The following is a 17,745-nucleotide window of genomic DNA, read 5'->3' on the forward strand; positions in this document are numbered from 1 at the left end:
GAAGATTGCGTCGGCGTGGAGAGAGGATGGACGCGGGTCAGCTAGGGTAATGATAGAAATGCATATTCCGCTGAAGTGGTAGAAATAAGACTCCAATCTGCTTCAAGAGTGAAATGGGACTGTGGTTGTTCAGATATTGACAGAAACCCAGCTGGCAATCCGAGTCTCATCTTGCGTACATGTACCGGTAGTGTGTATCCGTTTTTGAACTGTTCACGGATATCTTCATTCAACGCCTCAAGCATATCTACAAGTAGCCATCTCCTGTACAACGGCAGCTCTCCACACAACTTCTCTGCAGTCCCTTCACGCTCTCACCTCCCACAACCTAATTTTCCCCTGCTCGTTTGCAACCGCGAGCAGAACCTCGGCATCAGCCGAACCCCCATTGCCTGCCTCCTCAGCAGCCTGGTTTACAACAGCAGCATCGCCCCACGCAACCGCCGTGATGCGACCCAGCGGCGTGCCGCTCGTCGGCCAGTTGCGATACACGGTGCACGAAGGCAAATGCACCAGACGCAGCGCGTCACGCTTCCAGCGGCTGGCCATGGCGAGCAGCTGCCCGTCGGGCGAGAAGCGCAGGTGTGAGATGGGCGTTGTGAGGTGGTCGAGGACGCGGGTTGGTTTGGGGGCTGGCGGGATGTTGCCGTTGGATGACGACGCAGAGGAGGTTTGTGCTGCCTGGGACAACCACGCGCGGCGGTCGTAAATGTTGACGATGCCGCTGGAGCTGCCGACGGCGACCCAGCGGTCGCCTCCGAGCCAGTCTTCACGACCGCTGCGGCCGCCCAGCGCAACGACGGACGTGCCGACGGCGCCTTCGTCCATCCACCGCCCGACCAGGCACTGCCGCTCGACGTCCCATTCCGACACCTCGCCGTTCTTGCCGGCGATGGCCAGGCCAGCCCCGTTGGCCCACCACGCAAAGTCGGCGATGCCGCCGCGTGACTCGACGCGCGCCTGGCAGCGCCACTGCAGCGTGTGCGCGTCGAGGATGTTGATGACGCCGCCGCCCTTGCGCGCCGACCCCTGCAGCGCCATGTACTTGCCGTTGGGCGACAGCGCAAAGCGCTCCATGCTGCGCTGCTCGTGGGCGTGGCCGTAGACGCGCGAGACCTTTTCAATGGTGCCGCTGTTGAGGTTCCAGATGTGGAAGTAGCGGCGGCGCGCGCTGAGGAAGATGCGCGCATCTGAAGGGGATGGGTGGAAGGCGGTCGTCGTGAGCGGTGTCCGCTTGATGTGGAGAGACGTGAGGAGCGGGTTGGGGTTGGGAGGCGTGGGTTGGATGTGGTGGAGGTACAGCGTGGAGCTGGGGCCGGAGGACAGGAGGAGCGGGTACGTTGGGTGGAAGGAGAGGGACGTGATTGCGGACTGTAAAGATGTTAGAATTTGACGTCAAAGGGAACTTGGGTGGACATACTGGTTGTGTGCCACTGATGTCTTTCGTGCGCTGAATGTCGAGCACTTCGGGACGCAGCTTCCGCTTCTTGGCCACGCCCTTTTCGTGACCGCGAGTGAGGCCATCCGCGTCCTTGAGGAGCTGGGCAAGCGGCTGCGTGGAAATGTCGTCTTTGTCGGCATCCATGTCCTCATCAGACGATGTCTCCTCGGCTGACGACTCCCCAGCCTGGGAAATGCGCCTCCTCTTTTTCGATGGCTTCCGCGTTGCGCCGCCCTTTTGCGCCCACTCTGGAGTTGGGTGTAGCCGTTCAAATTGCCTCCGCAGTCTGCGCGCGTATTCCTTGCCGTTGATCAAATCTTCGCCTTCGTTTTTCCGCAACTTCCGTAGGCGCGGGACCGATGCCAGGGACACTACCATGCGCTCGTCGTCGCTGTCCTCCCAGGCAGGCGCGTCTTGACCTGCCTCGGCGTAGTCACTTTCGTCGTCTGAGGCAGTGGCTGGGACCACGGCATTACCGGGGGGCGCATTTGGGCCAGAGTCCATGAAAAACAACTACATCTGGGTCAGCATTCGGTCTCGACCAAGAGGCTTCCGTCAACATACGTCCGCGTCGGCGACATTCTCCAGCTCACTCCCGTCGTCATCCTCGGACTCGTCCTCTCTGGCCGTGCCAACCAGTTCACCTCCTTTTCCGAATTGTCTCAAGCCTTCCAGGAACCCAGTCCGGTCACCAAAGACCAATCTCTCCAGCTCTTCCTCTGTTGCATCCTTCTCCATGTCGGTGTCTGAGTCTTCGGAGCGACCATCGTCGGAGTTGGCGTAGGAAAAGTCGGGAATCTGGACCTTGTCGTGCTCTTGCGAGCGCTCTGCAACCGCGACAGGCGCCATTGGGAAATGTTGCGAGAGCGGTGTTGTGGAGTCGGGGAAAAGTAGAAGCTGGGTCAAAAAATCGAGCTCAGACGTCGGCGATGTCGAAACAAAACGCCGACTTTGGCTGCATGACTCGTAACACTTGCATGGACGCCATCCATGGTACTCCTCCGCGCCGCCGGCGGGGGTTTAGATTTACAAGACAACACGCCGCCTCGTCCCCTGAAACCAAACAACACAATGTAGCTGAGAATCCCGCGACGCGACCGAATCCAGACGACGACGATGATCGATGTCGCCATCCGGCTGCGGCGCGCAATCCACCGCAACGACCTGTTGCTTGTCCGGCGCATCGTGCGCAACAACCCACATGCTCTCCAGAACCCCGACTTTGCGAACAAAAGCAACACTTCGTTGCATCTGGCCGCGAAGCACGGATTCCTCGACATAGCAGTATGTCGACTTCCACCTCCGATTGACCATCCCATCTGAGCTAATGCCAGACGTAGGCCTTTCTCATCGATATTGGGCACGAGAACGACGGCATTTCACGAAATACGGACCATGACACGCCGCTGATGCTGGCGGCAGCTCACGAGCAAGTCGAAGTGGGCAAGCTGCTCATCGCGCGCTTCCCGCAATGCGTACCATATACAAACATCAACGGCATGGACGCGGTACGTCCATCCCCCCTTCGCAAAGCTCCAATTGCTCCTCCAGGTCGCTGACCACACACGACATCAACAGCTCATGCAAGCCTCACTTCACGGCGCATCGGCGCTGCTCCCCCAGCTACTCGGTGCCTCGTACCCTTGCTCGCCGCACGCCCACGACAACGACGGCAACACTGCACTACACCACGCGTCGGCGGCCGGTGAGCTCAAGTGTGTGCGGCTCTTGCTCCAAGCAGGCGCTAGCCCGCACGCTGTCAACGCGTATGCCTGGACGCCTATTGCATACAGCCGGACCAAAGATGCGAAGATCTACTTTGAGGAACTGGTGGCCGAGATTGAGCGCCGCAAGGACGACTCGCGCCGCGAGGAGGTTGCCGCACAGCAGCGAGTTTTGCGCGCAAAAGCTGGGATGGCCGGCGGCGTGCGTTTGGTGACGCAGGCGGAGAGCGAGGGCGGTGCTGCTGGTGGCGGTGGAGTGCCGTCCAACTCGGGAGGAGGAATATCTCCATCAGCGGGCGTCGGTCTGGGCAACAACATCACGTCGACGACGTCGTCGACGGGGACGCCCTTTCCGGTGCGAAACAGCCCGCGCGAAGAGCATCGGCGCCTGATGGACGCCCTGCCTCCTCTCCGCACGTCGGTCGACCAAGCCCGCGAGTTCAACAACAGCGTCGCCGCCAATAATGCCAGCGTCGCCTCGACTGCCGGCAGCATACACAAGCAAATGCCCCCGCCCCCGCCCCCCGCTCTGGACAAGCCATTGCCCCCGCCCGGAGGCGTCAGCGCGGAACAGCGCTCGGCCGGCTCCGGATGGAGTCCTACTACGGTGAGCAGCAGCGCTGGTGGAAGACCCATGACTCCCAAAGGCGCGGGAGGGAGTGGCACTCCGACTTTTGGACGCGGTGAGTGGGTTGGGGGTGGATTTGGGCCGGTGAGATCGAGAGAGTAGGAGAGCGGTAGTGGACCGAAGAGAGTGAGAAAGGGAGACGCGGATTGAATATCCCAACAATCGTTTCTCGGCAGAGAGAGAGAGAGAAAGAGAGAGGGCTGCGGCATGTGACGTTGGATCGATTACAGAGACTTGCTCGTCCACCATGTTTGATTTTCTTGCGATCGCTTTCGAGCTTGATCGAGATGTTTGGGTTTGGCTGTTCAGCCAGTTGTGTATGAAAGACCACTTGTAATGTACGATAGGAAGTCGCAGCAGCGGCCGGCATCCAACTGGCCCACGCCTGCATTGGAACCTCATTGATAATTCCAAAGAGAATTGTAGACGACAATGAGTTCTCGATGTATTATTGATTGTTCAAAAGTTGAGCCAGGAAGTGGGCCGGGAGAGTTGAAACCACCCACCTACCTTTCTCCTAACCACATCCTTCGCCGCTCCGTCCCCTTTCTCCGTATTCAACTTTCCGCTTTGGCCCGCCTGCCTGCCTGCCTGCTCTCCACAAATGACGTGCTGCACCTCCTCCTGCCCGCCCTCCACTTTTCACCACCCGTAACAGATACCTCGGGCAGGAGCGATGCAGTCTCGCGCTTAGCCCGGAAGAGGGAGCAGCGGGGCGGACAGGACAGGACAGGACAGGACAGGACAGGACAGCAACCAGAAAGAAGGAAATGGCCGCGGATGAGTACAACAGGCGCAGATAAAAAAATCAGGCGGCAGGAAAGAAAACCAGCCAGCCAGCCAGCCATACAACAACAACACCACACCTACGCCTGTCGTTCGTCAGTTGTAGTGGCAGCAGCACAGCACAGCACCGACCCAACCTAGAGAGCGAACCTACCTTACCTAGGCTCGAAAGTTTCAAAAGACTGACTACATACCCAGTGGATCAGTCGTCGTTTTCTACGGAGCTAGCTACAGCTACTACTACTTTGGCAGCGTTGGCGTTTGGAGTGCAACAATAAAATTTGGCTTCTAACACACAGGTGGTCAAAAGTCTCTCAAGAGGTGGTGGAATGGACGGCATGCACATGGCGTGGGAAATGACGCAGACAGCATCATCATCATGCGCGCCTGCCATCCCATCTTTCCTTTGGATTGCTAGGAGGGTGTTTGTTCTTTGAGAGCAGCAGCCAATGATTGTTGAAAAAACTCGACCACTACCAACCACACCATCAGCAGCATTGTGTAAGCTAGTAGTACATGTCCCGTACGCTGCCATTCCTGCCTGATGAATGCTCTTGGTGCAGAGGTGGTGGATGGGAAAGGGGGAAAAGGGGCACTAGAAAGACGGAGGGGGGGAGAGGGGGAGAAACAGACAGACGGACGGGGGCGGGCGAGCCCGGGAGAGAGTGGGAGAACGACCTAGTACCTTGTGCAGAAGTCAAGGTCGAGGCACTCACTACTCGGCCATGTTCCATCACTCTCCTATCTACCCCTGATAGAGCAGGTCCTGGGTACATCGACGCCAGTCCACGTTGTCAGTCCGCCAGGTCCTGCATTTACCAAGATGGGTACCTATTCGCTCGACGTTTGCGCAGAGGAGGGGGGTGGCCGTAGACTACATTGGTTAGCGGCTGCCACTTCACGTAGGTAGACAGATGGTGTCTGGCCTTGACTTTGGTCCTCGACTCAACTTCCGTCATTCTAGCCAGCCAGCCAGCCGGTCAGGCAGGCAGGTAGGCACTCCGATACATTACCTCGCTCGACAAGCAGACATACACACATGGAAACAGGAGGAACACATCACATCACATTTCACAGCCATCACAGCCATCAAGGCCGCACAGTGGCATCTCAGCAGCCATCCGTCCATAGACAGCAGCTCAACAAATCAACAAAGGAAGGAGAAATCAAGTAAAAAGTGATTCAAGAAGACTCGGACTTTATTTTCGCCTCGCCTTGCCTTGGCTTGCCCGCCGTATCGGCTCACACAGAACAGAAGAAAAAGAGTCCCCCCTGTACGTCCCAGTCCCAGTCCCGGTCCCTTCCCGTCCTGCCCCCTTCCTCTCCCTCGGCAAATATAAAATCCATCCCAAAAGGAACAAGCAACAACACAAGCAATTGATAGTATCATCCTGCAGCAGCAACAGCAAGCAACATTCATTCGTTCAATAAGTTTCCAAAATATTTCCCAATTCCCAGGCCCAACAAGTCAAGTCGAGTCCAGTCCAGGTTGCCGTCAACGAGCAAAAAAAGCCAAAGCAATGACAAAGGAAAAGCTTCAAAACTTCAAAACGGCAGGAAACACATGTGAGAGAGATGGAAAGATTGAATCAACCAGCGAAAAAAAACGCAAGAGAGGGAGATGGAAGCAAAAGAAAGAGGCAAAGGGCTTTCATTGTTATTCGACCGTTTCGTTTCCAGCATTAAGTTATTTTGCGCCCCCCCCCCGTCCCTCGTCGCCGTAGGCTGCACCTTGCGTCGGAGATGCGAGGGTTGGAAGGCGCTTTCGTTCTCTTCGTCTCGTCGTCTCTTTGAATGGGAAAAAAAGTCGTTTCATGTACTGCCATGGTACTGTCGTTTGTACCAAGTCGATGGATGGAGCAACACGCGCGCGCAAGCAACGCAAGCAAGTACGAAATTCAACGAAGCGTCGTGGTGGTGGTGGTGGTGGCAGCGTGTCCTCGTCGTCGTGTCGTCATCGGCGGCCAGGTATCGTTGTTGCCTTTTGTGAATCCATTATTATTTTGGTTCGTTCCATCGCCGAGTTTCATCCATTTGTCGTTTCGTCGCAGCAGGAGTACAAAAGGGGAAAACACCAGCATCAATCAAAGCAGGGGCCCGCGGCTCATGGGCGTTTTGGAGATGGTGGATTGTCGTCCAGTCTTTTCTTTCCATAAGTGTAATTTTTTGGCGTCCAGAATCCGCTTCTTTTGGTGTCGTTCGTCGTCTTGGAAGGGCTTTTCGAAGTCGTGTTTTAATTTTTGCCGTGGCTAAGTCAACGCTCGAGAGTGGCTTGGAAACTGCATCAATGAGAGGGCGCGGGCACCTTGACAGGGAGCGAATTTCCACACCGGTCCAAAACTCCTCTCCGGGTAATGTTGCTCAAAAACCAAAAGATTGAATTGCAAAGTATTAGCCGATGCTAGGTTCTTTGTGCTGGCCGGGTGTACTAGAGAGGCCGCTGCCAATGTATTGAAATTGCCAGATGCTTTTCATTTTGTTCCACGGCGCGAAGCGCAATGCCATAGGGGATATGTTGAAAAGTACAAAACTCCGAGGTTCTACACCCTGGACCGGGAAGTCGCCATCGGATTACAGCCATGGTTCATAAAGGCTGTTTTCGAAAGAAACGGCATGAGAGTCGTCAATGTCGTCATATGCCAGAAACCTCACCGGAAATAAGGAAACAAGGAAATCAAAATGAAGGAATGTTGGCCATGTCGCAGGGTCGACGCCCTGCACAAGACCCAAAGGTGGTTCCGAAATGTTCAAAGTGGTCCCAGAGGCCCATGTAAGAGGTCCAGCAAAGCCAAGTTTTCCGAATCCTTACTCCAAGGCCGCTCGAATCCACGTAATTAGTCGGTCCAGTGTGCGCCGATCCGCAGGAAGCCGTCTATGTGGTCTAGAGACGAAATCTGTCATGCAGCACAATAATGAGCGGTGACAGTCCTTTACCGACGGCGCTGAGCAATCGTCGACTTGGCTCTTTGAATGTCACCGCCGACAGCGCCGCCCATGGTGCTCTCGGTGATGGTCTTTCTGCGCTTGAGGCCGTCAATGTCGTTGACACTGGCATCGCGGCTTGCGGGACGGCCGTAATCCGTCTCGTCGTCATCCAATTCCCGAATCCTCTTGGAGCCGTTCGCCGGGCTGTACTGGCTGGCATAAGAGTGCAAAGGCGCAGGCGCGGGGTAGCCATCAGTGCCTCCATTACCATTGGTGCTGCTGCGGGTGTCGCTCATGACATTGAATAGATTACTTGAAGGCAGTTGCGAGGTTCCAGAAGGACCGTAACCCCGCGTCCAACCAGTCTGGGCGCTGCGAGGCGTTGCTCGTCCCGATCCGTTTTGACGAGGAGATCCAGTCATTTTCGGAGAGACGTGCTCGCCAGAGAGCGCTCCGGTAGAGGAAGCGTAGCCGTAAGCTCCGCGGTTCGAGTAAGGGCCGCTCGTGTGCGTGTACTCGTTGTCATGCTCGTGGTCAGCCTCTTCCTCACCAGCCACCGGGCCGACGTGCTCTCCCTGGTTCAGGAGGCCCTCGACCGGCTTCACGTCCGCCTGTTGAACAGGATCACCACCAGTCCTCACAGGAGGCGCCATTTCGCTTTTTACAAAAGGCGCCATCTCAGTCTTGGGGAAAGGGGCAGACTGGACAGGCTGCGCGTAGCGAGGAACGTTTTGTGGTGCGCCATATTGGCCAGGCTGATTAGGCGGCGCGCTGTACATGGGGCGGGCGCTGTCGTAACCCTGCGATGTTGGATATTGGGACATGTTTGGCATGTTTCCGGGAGGCGTGGTTGCAGGTGTTGTCGGGACGGACCGAGCATTGCTTAGACCAGTGTCAATTGACAGTGGCTGATTGCCCTGCATATTCGAAACACCGCTGCTGCCCCACTCGTAGGAGCTTCCCGAGCTACCCATGCCAATCAGACTCGAGGCGCTAGTTGGTGGGGTTGGAAACGTATGCGCCCTGTCCATCCCCGGACGACCCGACGCTGGGTGGGGGGCAATGGAGTGGGGGGACTGCTGGAGTTGACCAATTGATGGATTGCTGAGAGAGTGGTGGTGATGTAATGATGGGGGTTGCGATCCTGTCGGGGCACCAATGTAGCGTTGCTGGCTATCGGGACGGCGACGGTCGAGAGCAGCGGCCACGGTGCCTCCGGTGTTGCGCGCATTGGAGGGGTGGTAGAGCAATGCAGCAATGTCGTGAACGAACAGAGGATAGAGCGATTCTGTAATCTTTTCCTTGTTTGCAAAGTCCAGGGCGCGTTCGTAAGGGATCCTACACCGCGTTAGGAAGGGAATGCTTGGATTCCATGTGCAACTTACCACACGCCCTTGAGATGCATGGGTCCAATTTTGACCACGCGCCTAGTCTTTTCGCTCTTGAGAATGCCATCACGTCGACCTCTTGTCATGCCGGCCACATTCAGCAGCTTAGTGCCATTGATGAAGTGATCATCCTCGCGACGAGCAACACACACACCCCTGGCTTCGACCTGAAAGCAAAGGCTGCCCTCGTCTTCCCACAAAGTTGCCGTGACCCTCGGTTTCATGCCCGGAGGGGCAACCTGGCCCGTGGTGTCGAAAGTGTATGGCGCCGAATGACCCTGAGATCCGGGCATTGGACCGCCAGGTCCACCAGAAGACATTGCTATTCTTTGTCAGCAAGGTTTCGCGCAACTCCTTCGGAATCGAGACTTACCTGGCAAGGGAAGAGAAGCAGGAATGAGAGCGCTGCTCATGGCGCCCGAAGAGGGTGTCGGAAGCCCATTGCCGTAGGAATTGGGGTAGTAAGAGCCCTGGACAAGCGAGCTCGGTCCCGGCTGCAAGTAGGGAGGTTGCGCGGCATACGTGTAGCCCATTGTTGATGGAGGGCCGGTCGAAGCGGCGTGACTTGGAGTTGCCGACATGTGCTGATGGTTAACATCGGGGTAAGACTGCATCTGATTCATGCTGCCGTAGGGTTCAGTTCCGTAACTGTAGCCTGAATGGTGTTGATGAGTGTAGGGCGATTCGTGCGCGGGCCCATTCAACGAATTGGGATCGCGTCCAAGGGTTTGGGGCGTCTGCTCCGGCGAGGGCGTCTTGAAACCCGAATGAGCTCCGTTGATCGAGGAGGAATAAGAAGTATGCGAGCTGGCGCTGCTGTGAATGGCAGAGGCCGAGCTGATGGATCCACCCCGAGGCGAGGACGAGTTTGACGACGTGTTGGCACCCGACTGAATCTGAGGCAAAGCTGGAAGGCGCTCACTCGAGACAGTGGGTCGTGGCTGGAATTGAGTGCTGTACCACGAAGAGTCGACGGGGCCTCGGGAGTGGACCTGCGAAATCGATGGCAGCTCCAGCTTTTCGGTATTGTCGGGGTTTTGCTCGAGAACGTTACGTGAAGGTCAAAGCCTGAGGACGCGCGAGTCAGCAAGAGAGGTGTGTTTGCGGGGCGCGGAACGCGCGCAGACGGAGCGGGTGGAGGTGGCTTTGCGCAGGATCTCAGGGCGCACGTAGCCGCCGTGGGGTTGTCATTGTTGCAATTGGCAGCAGTGATAAGCGAGCAGCGTAACGTACAAAGCTCGAGCTGTGCGATGAAGCAAGAAAATATGCACCAAGGATGGAAAAGGGAAATGTGGGCGTTGCTGCACGTGGAGGAGCAAACAACAAGCACGCGCGCACTCACCTTCGGCTGAACCACAGCAAAGCGTCGCAAAAACGACAGAGTGCCTCTACACAGATTGTGTTGGGTCGGTCGTGACTCGACTTTGAGTTTTGCTTCCGCAGTCGCACGACTTTGCGTGGCACCAAGTCGTACCGAGGAATTTGGCCTTGAGGAATGCAGCGCAGACAGACGGGAGGCTGTCGGATCTGAAGCAGTTCAGGACGACAAGAACGCTAGCAATGCTGAATCCAGAAAGCCGTCGTAAAGTCGTGCCGGTCGTGAAAGAGGATGCTGAATGAGTCGTTCAAGGCATGCAGCGGCGGCGGCGGTAGTAGTGGCGGCAGCGCGACTTTTGGGAGTGGTGGTGGTCGGGGGGAGGCGTTTGGCGTTTGTGTAGTAGGTGCGCAAGAAGGGTCGAGGGCAACGCAAGTAGTAGTAATTTGCAGTGAAGCTGGGCAGCAACGAAAGAACTAGAACGGCGGGGCCTGATGACGGTCTAGGAGATGGTGTCTGGTCGTTAAGTCGTCTCGTGTCGTCTGGTATCGTGGGCCGTGCAGGATCTCAGTGGAGGATTGCTCGCTTTTGGCCGATGACAGCTGCAGCGCAGACTAGTAGTCAGCAAAGAGGCAGGCAAAGGCAGGGAGCGCAAGACAACGGACCCTCGAGCCTTGGACGAGGTTTTTTGGGCAACAACGGGCGTGCAGCACAAGAAGAAGAGCGGCGGTGGGGAGGGTGGGCGGAGGTTTAGAAGAAGGCGGCGGCGGAGGAGGTTGGGATTGATGCGAGAAGAGAACTAGCGCAAACGCTGCTGGCTGGCGCGAGCGAACCAGCTTTTGACACTGGCGGGGGGGTGGCAGGGCAGTTGGGGTCTTTTTTTTTTTTTTTTTTTCGATGGCGGGCGGGCGAGGGCAGCCAAGAAAGAAGGCGGCGTGGGCAGTGAGGTTGAGGAGAGAGATGGTAGAGAAAAGAACGCGGGAACGACAGGCGGAAGGATTAACGTACGTTGGTCTGGGGGTAGCGGCGAAGCTTGGAGTGGAGGATGTTTTGAGGACGAGCGATGTTGTTCCTTCAAGAGACGGACTAGGCGAGACGGGAACGAGAGGGAGGGAGGGAGGGGAGGTGGTGGTAGTAGTAACTGGTGTCGATGCGGTCTGTAGGCGGCGGCGGCTGGCTGTTTGGAGCGCACGGGCCGTGCGGGCGGGTGGCCAGGCAGGCAGATGAGAGAGACGAGAGAAAGAAGAGAAAGATGCAAAAGAGCACACGCCGCAATGTGCGACGTTCGAGTTGAAGAGGATCTGAATGTTTGAAAAGTATCAAGTTCGACTGGCAACTGCTGGGCTGCGTGAGCAAGAGCGGGTCGGCGCGAGTGCGTCTGCTTCTGCTGCAGTATGCTGTCTTTCTGCGAATGCCGTGGACTGGACGAAGCGATACGCCCACTGGAATCGAATGCACCTAGGCGGCCAGAGTGGAGATCTCACGCACGCCGCACGCTTCTCTCAATCTAAAAAGGCTCCTGGGGGGAGGCACCAAGGCATGTCCAGAGGTAGGTCGGCATTTTTGCATGGGTCCATGTGGGCATGGCCATGGGCATGAGCATGGGTGTGGGCGCCAGACAAGGGTCAGGGTACATGGCCGCAAAGGCATGGATATGGATCCGTGACGGCGAGCGCGACGGCCATGGCCCGATAGAATAGGTACATGCAATTCAGTAGTTATTTTAGGTACTCTACTCGCGTCGTATGTAGTCCTAGTTACAAGCAATGAAGCAATAGTTGGAGGTTAGGTATTGAACAGATCAGTGGGTGATCATGGCAGCGGGAGACGGGCGTGGATGATGTGCAACCGCAGCCGCTGACTAACGCCATGGCTCAACGGGTGATTTGCGTGGGACCACTTTGTGAAAAAACGGCGGGCATGGCGCTGACTGGACCGCCCTGTACAACCAAGGACAACGGGTGCGACTGGCCGTGGCCTGAGGATGCCTCTGTACCACTCAATCGCCGCTCGTCATAGGCTGCTTGTTGCGGTGTGCGTCGTGTGCGCTGTCGACAAGGTCAAGCTGGCCCACTCTGCTCCTGGCACCACCCCATCCTCCAAGCCACCGCTCGCCTCTGCTCTCCGCGTTTTTTCCAAGCCGACCACTGACTGACGGCCGACCAACCCACCACGACCTACTCCGATCATCACGATTGACTGCGCCGCCCGCGACCCGGCTCCGCGGCCCTCTCTCATCAACATCAACAACAAGCAAAATGGCGAATAAGCGCCGCTGCCGGGCCTTCAAGCCAATGGTGCCGGCGTGGCTTGCCAGCCACCCGCCAATGGCGCCAGTGACACCCTTGACGGCCTCTTTTCTACAGACCAACATGACGCCGGCACGTAATGCCTCCAAGGGTTCCGTCGCACCGCCAGTTCAGTCGCTCGTCTCTCGCCCTCTCCAAAAGCCCGTGGCGTCCAAAACATCAATCCACTTTGTCGCCATGCAAGGGCCTCGTCGCACCGCATTCGCGTGGTCCAGGAATGGCCGCACGTTGACCACTCGCCACCAATTTCGTCCTGGCTTGATGTCGTGAGGCCGCTCGCGCCGTCCTCACCGCAACAGACTCGGTGGTCCTGCGAAGACCTGCGAGGATCGCTGCCCGCGCACAATTACACCGGTTCGACCACGAGGGCCCTTTTTCACGTTGCCTCTCTGCACACGCGGCGAAGCCAGTGGCCCCGACACTTGGTTCGAACTGCTGCAACGTCCATCATCCAACCATGCGAGCTGCCTCCCTTCCCTGCCACCACTGGCCTGGCCCCGCGCTGCATATTGCCTCCCCTTGTGCATACATCAGACGAGTACGTGCACTTCTCGCAACCGCCTCGTCGGTCCCGCCGCTCCTCTTTCTCTCCTTCATCCTCTCCACCGCCCGGAAATAGCCATGTCAACATGTCCAGCGCACGGCACACACACTGACGACGACGACGACAATCTCCCAAACCCTTGCGCCTTCCAAGAATAATACGACATGTTCCAGCCTCGAGACATATAACAACTGGTCCTTTTTTGGGGGCTTTTCCTCATATCCGACTGCTGATCCCCAAAAGGCCAGGCCATGGTTCCTGCAGCCGCCATGTTGACCAAGTCCCCATTGGCCAAGTTTTGGCTGCACACACCCGTCATGCATATGCGTGTGATTTGGCTGCACGATCCCCATGGCACAGGCCTCGCTCGAGGTGAACGTGGTGTTGGAAGAGGAAGCCCAAAAGCAGAAGCACCAAGTCCATCTTGCTCGAGTAGCATACAAAGGCAGGGCCGGCCTTGGCGTGGTGTAGTTTTCGAGGGCCGTGGCGGCCACGACTCTTGGCCCAGGTGTGGTGATTAATCTTTCAGCTATACCAGCCTTCCAATCACTGTGGGCCACGTCAAGGGAAGATCAGAGGGCGCCGCTATCGGCAACAGCCACAACTGAGTCCTTGCAGGCCCGACAGGGATCTCTGGTGCGGGTGATTGGGCGGGTACTTCCATATGGCAGTGCGAAGGAGCGTGACGGTGCTGTCATCTCACCCTCGTGCAACTTGCGCCCTTGTACGTGTTGAACAAGGCATTTTCTAGCGTCCCTTTCCTCGCTCCTCGTCTTCAGTCGCCGCCCCCAACGACTGATTGATCCCGGGTCACTTCAACCTCCACCACCACCACCACCATCAGGCATGGCAGGCCGTCTTTTCCGCCCTCCGCTCGGCTCGCCCATGACCACTGTACCAGGAGACAAGGGGGTCTGTCTTCACCGCCATTTTGAACCCCACAGGAGCCGGGATTCGTCTTCCACGCATCCCCTGTCTTCTGGCGCCAATGGTCTCTTCGCTGTGGTTGATTATCGAGCCATGACCGCATCCGCACCGCCAGCCTCGACCGCAGGCATGATCCATCCCACGCCCGGCACCCTTCGGGCGACGACACAGAAATCAGTGGACACCGGAGCGCGGCACGACATCGCTACTTGCATATGTGCACTGGCTATGCGGGCGGCAGCAGCGCTACCGATACATACGTAGGTCTGCAGCAGCGCATCAAGTCTTCGACCACCGTACCGTTGACGTATGTATTGTACCGCTTCTGATGAGAAAAGGATCGCGGCCGGCGGACATGGCCGTCGATTGGAGCGACACAAGAATGGGGAAAGGCGATGCAAAGGGGCGCGAGGGAAGACGTCGACCCGACGGTTTGGTACCGTCGCCGGCCGGGGGTGCTGTGCCATCTTTTCACTTTCCGCTACCTGCCGCTTTTGGGACGGAGCTGGAGCGCAAGTCTTCGGCTCGATTGCCTGCGCTTGGCCATGAGGGTCCGCTTCTAATCTCGAGTCCACTCCATGTCTGTGGGCGCGCGCGCGCGCGCGCTTTGTCAGGAAGCCTCGCCGACAAAAAGCAACGTCTATACGGCCAGCATGTCCCTGCATCGATCGCCCGTCCATCCCGCCACCCCAACCTGCGCACCGACCGGCGATGGATGAGCGGTGGCGAGCATCAAGCGCGCAACGGAACGGCTCTCTGAATCTCAACGCAGATCATGCTTGCTTGCCTGACTCTGCCCAGCGCGAAGCGCGACAATCGTGTCGGTGGCGTCGCCCTGCCTCTTTGTCTCCCATCGCAGCCAGGAACGCGCTTCCAACTGCGTCGTACCGCCTGGCACGCGCGCCCGGAAGATCGACTTGCATCGGGAGCCTATTCTTGTCACTTGTCAGACTCTTTTCCCTCCATCCCTCTCACCGTCTGTTGTCCAAATTAAATCGGTGCGACTCTGACCCTCTACAATTAGAGACACGACGCAACCGGCCGTGTCAGCTCGAGCAGTGTGCAAGCCTGCTCCAACACTGTCTGGCGCTGTCCCCGCAAAACCTCTCCGGGTCATCGGTCGTGCAGCTGCAAGCTAACTCCAGCCTGCTGATGATGATGCGGCGCCTGCTGCTCGCTACCTGATAGCACCACCACCATCTACCTGTAGCCCTTCTGCTGGCTAATGCTGCTGCTCTATCGGCCCCGCGCCGCATCAAGCCCGCAAGCTGCTGCATTGGGCTCGCCCGAGGCCCAAAAAGTCTCCGCGTGTCCGCACTCCTCGCACTCGGCTGCCCATGTTTTTTCCCGGATTCGCAAGTAGCTGTGTGGTCGCCGTTCGCTCCCCATGTGGTTTGCCCTGCGTGAGTCTTTGCTCACTCGAACCGCAGAGACTCTGACGTCGTGACACGCCTGGTCTTGATCTTTCCCAGCAGTTGAAATCATTCCTTCATCCCGATACCTCGTCCTTTTCAGATCTGAAAAAAAAAAAAAAAATCACAGGACTCCCATCATCCGTCTTAGTTTGTGCATCACACGGCCTTTGCACCGAACCTGCTTCTCGCTGCGATGCTGCTGTGCTTACGGGACTGGGAGACGGCCGCTTGGCTCGGAACGGGACGGCCTAAGATGCGTCCGTACGGATGGTACGCATCACAGAGCCGCGACCTGAAGGGCAAGGTAAGGTACAGTGCAAGTCCAGGTGGGTAAGCGCGCAGACACACACACACACATACTCACACATTACGCCAAACGGGCTCGGACGCACGCACGCACAGCGCGGCCGGCAACGCGACGCAGCATGGTCGATGCCAAAAAGTCTAAATTGACGTCGTTTCCTTTGTTCGCTTTGTTCATCCTGCTCTTTCGCGTTTCAACCCCTTTTTCCTTTGCGTCGTTTATTCGCTCCAGAATAAACATTGGTTGTTGTGGATTCAGAGCGAATCGCCTACCAGACCGCCCACCACCCACTCGTGTCGTGCCTTGTAGGCCACGCTCTAGGCTTTTCCTGGCCACTCAAACAAACCCTGTGCCGTCTCACCATTGATCTCGCTTCGCTTCCGCCTCGTCTTGCTTTCCCACTCCCATCGCCGAACCAAAGCTTGCAGCGCGTATGGTACGGTCCCCGCTGGCCGGCTACCTGTCTCGCCGTCTGTGGGCCACCTCCTCTCCATCTCCACCTCCAACGCCAGAGGTGGGCGGGGCGGCCCCCTCAAAGGCACCACCGCATCCATTTACCTTGTCGATTTCCAGCGGTCGACAAGGCCTGTATGGCTCTGGACACGTTAAGCGAGAACCACCTCACCACCACTTCTCCACACTTCGTTTTCTGGTTGTTTGGACGTGGTGGACGTGGTCCGGACACTCGGTCTCCGATTTGCCTGGCAGCCGCTGTCCTTCTGTTTCTTTCTCGTTTTCCGTCTGCCACCCATTCCAGGCACCCGGGTCGACAAGCTAGGTGGGTATTGATTATTGAACACTCCGTCCACCGACGCTCCTTGTTCATCTCTCGCTCCCGGTCCCAGTCACGTCACTCACTTCTTTGCCATCCAATCGCGCGCGCCTACAGCACCTATTCCAGACATCGAGTCCCAGTTTCAATTCCTCCGTTGTTGTATCGGAACACGCGGTGTTTTTTGGTGCCGTCCCAGATTTCCCTTGCTCGCGTGCTTTTGCTTGGCCCATGTTTGTTGTTTGTTGGTCCCCTCGTCTCCGAAAAATCCACCCTTTTCGCCCACACATGGCCGTCCACGACGCACAATCAATAGTTGTTTTCCCCTCTTTCTCTTTCCTCCTCCTCCCCCCTCTTTCCGTCCCTAGTCATCTCGGGCTTTGTTGGCAATTGTGGCCCCTCTTTCAGTTGTTGCTCCGAGGTGCTGCTTGTTTCGTCTGATTTCCCGTCTTTGTCTTCTTCACAACGACCGTCCGGATCGCCATTTAGCCACATTGGCGTTCACATGTGCGCCGCAAGCCAGCCAGCCAGCTCATTTGCTTTCTGGAATGCTTGCTTGCTGGCAGCAGCGGGCTGGCCGGCTGACGGGGGCGCCGCGCTCGCCGCACCACCACCACCCGCCGCCGCCGCCGCACCTCACGTTCTCGCTTGCTCCCGCCGTCATCATCTTCTGAGACGCTGCTGGCTGGCTGCTTGTCACTACTGACCGGTGGTCTTGCGGCGCATCCATCTTACATGTGGCTGCCTATCAGATTCACAAGCTTTGCTTTGCTTTGCTTGCTTTGCTTGACCGGTTTGTGCGTTGCGGGCGGAAACTTTCAGCCTCATCTCGTCAGTTAGTGCGCGGGTCCACAGCCGGTGTGAGACAACCACGATCAACAACAGGTCTGGTCGTTTTTTAGGAGATATTCATCCCGTTCTCTCATCTGCCACATCCAGGCAAACACAACAATGATTACGACGACCGACCGTGGCCAACGAACGAGTAACAAGCTTGATTCGAGGATGGCCCTATTTTTTTTTTTTTTTTCGCAGCAGCAGCAGCAGCAGCAGCAACAAGAAGCAGCCATGTGCGCCGGCGTCGCCGCATCTCCGCCACCCGCCACCATTCCATTAGTACCCACGGCCTTCCTTTCGCTCTGCCTCATCAGTTCTTCGTGTGTGGTCCAGTACATGGGACGGAACGATGATTATGATGGCTCCTCCTCATCAGCTGAGAATGTTTTCGCAAAAGGGAGGCGTAACTAGCCATCATATAGCCTGGTTC

General features: G+C 57.3%; 6 protein-coding genes across 6 annotated transcripts; 3 read left to right on the forward strand and 3 right to left on the reverse strand.

Moving 5' to 3' along the window:
• Window positions 1-306: 306 nt before the first annotated feature.
• Window positions 307-2,179, reverse strand: BKA78DRAFT_258060 (WD40-repeat-containing domain protein; the record flags this gene model as incomplete). Its single annotated transcript, XM_066885246.1, has 3 exons — window positions 307-1,371; window positions 1,421-1,954; window positions 2,006-2,179. 3 exons carry the CDS (start codon window positions 2,177-2,179, stop codon window positions 307-309), a joined length of 1,773 nt encoding a protein of 590 aa, XP_066739931.1.
• A 285-nt stretch (window positions 2,180-2,464) lies between these two features.
• On the forward strand, window positions 2,465-4,316 carry BKA78DRAFT_325551 (ankyrin repeat-containing domain protein). Its single transcript, XM_066889370.1, has 3 exons — window positions 2,465-2,725; window positions 2,782-2,949; window positions 3,020-4,316. The coding sequence occupies exons 1-3, from the start codon at window positions 2,558-2,560 to the stop codon at window positions 3,893-3,895; spliced, it is 1,212 nt and encodes a 403-aa protein (XP_066739932.1). The 5' UTR covers window positions 2,465-2,557; the 3' UTR covers window positions 3,896-4,316.
• Window positions 4,317-6,186: 1,870 nt separating this feature from the next.
• BKA78DRAFT_44219 (uncharacterized protein) lies at window positions 6,187-6,995 on the forward strand. Its single transcript, XM_066893194.1, has one exon. It carries the CDS (start codon window positions 6,374-6,376, stop codon window positions 6,830-6,832), a length of 459 nt encoding a protein of 152 aa, XP_066739933.1. The 5' UTR covers window positions 6,187-6,373; the 3' UTR covers window positions 6,833-6,995.
• Window positions 6,996-7,509: 514 nt separating this feature from the next.
• Window positions 7,510-9,473, reverse strand: BKA78DRAFT_257988 (uncharacterized protein; the record flags this gene model as incomplete). The annotated part of the gene is made up of 3 exons (XM_066885234.1): window positions 7,510-8,842; window positions 8,890-9,214; window positions 9,266-9,473. 3 exons carry the CDS (start codon window positions 9,471-9,473, stop codon window positions 7,510-7,512), a joined length of 1,866 nt encoding a protein of 621 aa, XP_066739934.1.
• Window positions 9,474-13,785: 4,312 nt separating this feature from the next.
• On the reverse strand, window positions 13,786-14,850 carry BKA78DRAFT_44278 (uncharacterized protein). Its single transcript, XM_066893195.1, has one exon. It carries the CDS (start codon window positions 14,665-14,667, stop codon window positions 14,071-14,073), a length of 597 nt encoding a protein of 198 aa, XP_066739935.1. The 5' UTR covers window positions 14,668-14,850; the 3' UTR covers window positions 13,786-14,070.
• A 1,335-nt stretch (window positions 14,851-16,185) lies between these two features.
• On the forward strand, window positions 16,186-16,889 carry BKA78DRAFT_44281 (uncharacterized protein). Its single transcript, XM_066893196.1, has one exon. The coding sequence runs from the start codon at window positions 16,297-16,299 to the stop codon at window positions 16,792-16,794; it is 498 nt and encodes a 165-aa protein (XP_066739936.1). The 5' UTR covers window positions 16,186-16,296; the 3' UTR covers window positions 16,795-16,889.
• The last annotated feature ends 856 nt before the right edge of the window (window positions 16,890-17,745 follow it).

Source organism: Phyllosticta capitalensis (assembly GCF_038381095.1).
Source record: "Phyllosticta capitalensis strain CBS 128856 chromosome Unknown BKA78scaffold_11, whole genome shotgun sequence".
In the NCBI taxonomy this organism is placed as follows: Eukaryota; Fungi; Ascomycota; class Dothideomycetes; order Botryosphaeriales; family Phyllostictaceae; genus Phyllosticta; species Phyllosticta capitalensis.